The sequence below is a fragment of the Nicotiana attenuata genome, unplaced genomic scaffold (assembly GCF_001879085.1).
Source record: "Nicotiana attenuata strain UT unplaced genomic scaffold, NIATTr2, whole genome shotgun sequence".
Classification (NCBI taxonomy): domain Eukaryota; kingdom Viridiplantae; phylum Streptophyta; class Magnoliopsida; order Solanales; family Solanaceae; genus Nicotiana; species Nicotiana attenuata.
In genome coordinates, this window is record NW_017673270.1 from 71338 (window position 1) to 74365 (window position 3028).

Sequence of the window (3028 nt, forward strand, 5' to 3'; positions counted from 1 at the left end):
ATTAAAATTTTATCTAATGTGACATCTATTTTTAAAGGGTAAAAAAGGCGAATGATATTTCACTAAGGGCATTCGTGCTTTTAATATAGTATAGATATAGATAGATAATTTGGATTTACGGAGAATATATACACATTTCTTGCGTTAGGAAAACCTTAAGTATGAATTAGCGTGCCTGGTGGAATTTACCAAGTATTTTACATTCTATTTAGCGGTAAATACCAGTAGATGACAACATGGGGTGGTGGCGCAGTTGGCTAGCGCGTAGGTCTCATAGCTTCTGAGTTATCCTGAGGTCGAGAGTTCGAGCCTCTCCCACCCCACAACTTTTTTTCTTCATACTTCGTTAATTTCCATGAATTAATTAAAATACAACTTGTCGAAAATAAAAACAATGATCTTATTTGAGGAAGAAGTTTAATACGGTATAATTTTTTGCTTTTTCCATAAATTAATTAAAAACAACATTAAATTAATTAAAAACAACATTTCGAAATAAAAGAGAAAAACAACGTATCTTATTTGATTTGAGGAAGAAGTTTAATACAATATAATTCTTTTTCGCCCAACTTAATACTTTTCCATTGAGCAATAGTTCTTGTTACATTCCCATGGTTTCTAACCTTATTCTCTTTAGAAATCTTTAGTCAGTTATTAGCAACAATGCTCAATCAAGAAACTCTAGCGCTTGCAAACAACTCCACGTCCATAAATCCCACTGTTGCATCTCAAGCTAGGCAGCTCCAAATTCAACAAATCCTCATTCCAAGATTCTTCTGCTTGAAATTTAGCTACAGAGCAATCAGCTTCAAAAAGTCCTGAAGCTGCAAAGTCTTTGTCACCTCCCATTACCGGCATCAAAGCACCCATTTTAACTCTGCTCACGTAGTTCCTTCTATAAGTTTGGCCCAAAACACCACTCACTTCATCACTGAGTGACAAAAACTTGAATCCAAGCTCAAGATGAGCAAAGCAATCGTCTTGTGTTATGCCATAGTTATGAACTTTGGATTCTTTCTCTGTAATTGGCACCACCTTGGCTGTAATCTTGAAAATGTTTTCAACTTCGATCACGACTTCGTTGGTGCTGCTGGTTCGAGTAATGGAGGCTGTTGGTCCAGTTTCTGACTCCCACCTGTCGAGATATAAGATAATTTAGTAGCTGCTAAGTGTGAACAAAGCTAATTTCGCATGCTTGATTCATGAAAGGAAAACAGCCTCATGCGTAATATAATTAAATACTACCTTGCGCCTTCGTTGTCGGGAAGAACAATAGTTTCATCATCAAAGTTGAGGAAGAGGCGATCATTGGCATTATCCCATGTTGCTGTCTTAAGTGCCCCAACAGAAATCTTGTGAGTACCAAAAAGGATACCAATGGATTGAACCCAAGTAAAATCTCTCTTCATGTTCTCATTTCGTTTTCCTATGAAATGGGCATTGATGTGGAGGTTAGAATCTGAAACCAGGCAAAAATCTTTGTCCTTCTTGCCATGGAAATAGAAGGTAATTCCATCTGCTCCAATGAAACGTGGATCTTGGCAAACTGCTCCTGGAGTGTCACAACCTGTGTTTCCAATAAGTTAAAAAATCTTGTAATCGAATATTTAGCCTAGCCAAGAACAACAAATATATACTGAAAGAAGAGTTTAAGTTATGTGAACTAATAATGTAAAAAATTTGCATAATTAGGGCACTTGTAATACTTTCTACGTAAGCATTAACTAGTAACGTGAATAAATGATAACTAATAACTTGCTATGGTAAGTTAAATTACATTGATATGCAACGTTAATCAATAGAAAAATAGTTTAACTTCTATAATGCACTTAAAACGTTGTCGTCTAAAAAATAATTACAGATAAATGATCATAACAAGTGGAACTAATTACCTCAAAAATAAGAAAAACAACTTACTGCAACAGGTTAATTAGATTGATACTGTAAAAGATTATATTTACTTGTTTTTATAGGACGGTTTTGAAGGAGAAGGGCAAAGTTAGCGGAAATCGAACCCACACCTATTTACTTATACCAAATATTATTTATATTGTCAGCGGATATAATGGTTAAACCCGTATAAAAGATATAGTGTACTGTGAAAGTATATATGGAGTAGAGAAACTTACTGCAAACAGGTTTGCAAGAGACACAATCAACTTGACAAGTGCCAGGGCAAGTGGTAGGGCATGTATGTTGTTGATTATAACATTTTGGGTAACTCTTGTTCTTGCACTTAACCTTCTTTGGAGATGTAGTTGGACTCGGAGGGGTGTAGGGAGGTGGGGTTGGGGTAGTTGGAGGGGTGTGGGGAGGTGGGGTTGGGGTAGTTGGAGGGGTGTAGGGAGGTGGGGTTGGGCCATCAATGCAAATAGGTTTGCAAGATTGACACTCAGTTATGCAGCCATTAGGACAGAATTTGGGACAAACATGTGGTAGATTTTTGCATTGCTTAATTTCATCATCAGAGCAATGAGAATGGCTCGGATTGTTAGCAATTCCAGGTGGAGTAATTACCGGGCCACCGGGGGCAGCCGTTAAAGAACTTCCAGGAGCTGTGGCTGTAACCATTGATACGAGCATTAAGAAGAAGAAAATGGCAGATATTGATCGAGCCATTTTCTTTCTTTTGTTGAATATGAAGAGATATTTCGTAAAATATATGAAATACTTGGAGTTGTATGTGAGTTGATGGGATTTACATTAGGGACAACCGCTTTTTATAGGAGTACTTGAGAATGAGAAAAGTGAGCCTATTGTTTCGTGTCATAATTGCAATGTTTTTCTTTTAAATCTAATATTTCTTGATAAGTCATCTTGCACATGGTTTTTTTATTAAGTCAACATTTAATATTCTCTATCAATTTCTCTTGTAGTTTGTCGCTATTCGCATGAGCATACCGCGTCACTTGGCCGTAAAGCTGCCAAATTAATAATACCTTAAAGAAAGATAGAGTAATATATATGTATGTGAACCTAGCGAAATACTCCCTTCGATCCGTAACGAGTGATTTTTTTTTCTTATAAT

At 36.4% G+C, this 3028-nt stretch overlaps 1 protein-coding gene and 1 non-coding gene across 2 annotated transcripts; one reads left to right on the top strand and one right to left on the bottom strand.

Annotated features, from left to right (window-relative positions):
* The first annotated feature begins 238 nt into the window (after positions 1 to 238).
* Positions 239 to 323, top strand: TRNAM-CAU. The gene is given in 2 exon segments: positions 239 to 276; positions 288 to 323. It is a non-coding gene; the product is annotated as a tRNA-Met (tRNA).
* A 173-nt stretch (positions 324 to 496) lies between these two features.
* On the bottom strand, positions 497 to 2687 carry LOC109215894. The gene is made up of 3 exons (XM_019380016.1): positions 2130 to 2687; positions 1246 to 1567; positions 497 to 1135 (listed from the first exon to the last, which is right to left on the bottom strand). The coding sequence occupies exons 1-3, from the start codon at positions 2617 to 2619 to the stop codon at positions 682 to 684; spliced, it is 1266 nt and encodes a 421-aa protein (XP_019235561.1). The 5' UTR covers positions 2620 to 2687; the 3' UTR covers positions 497 to 681.
* Positions 2688 to 3028: the final 341 nt, after the last annotated feature.

Bases quoted from the DNA above. Each gene is read 5' to 3' on its own strand.
- LOC109215894 (XM_019380016.1), bottom strand. From the start codon at position 2,619: ATGGCTCGATCAATATCTGCCATTTTCTTCTTCTTAATGCTCGTATCA. The intron at 1,568-2,129 runs GTAAGTTTCTCT...TTGGAAACACAG, and splicing joins CTCTTGCAAACCTGTTTGCA to GTTGTGACACTCCAGGAGCA. The intron at 1,136-1,245 runs GTAGTATTTAAT...ATATCTCGACAG, and splicing joins CCCGACAACGAAGGCGCAAG to GTGGGAGTCAGAAACTGGAC.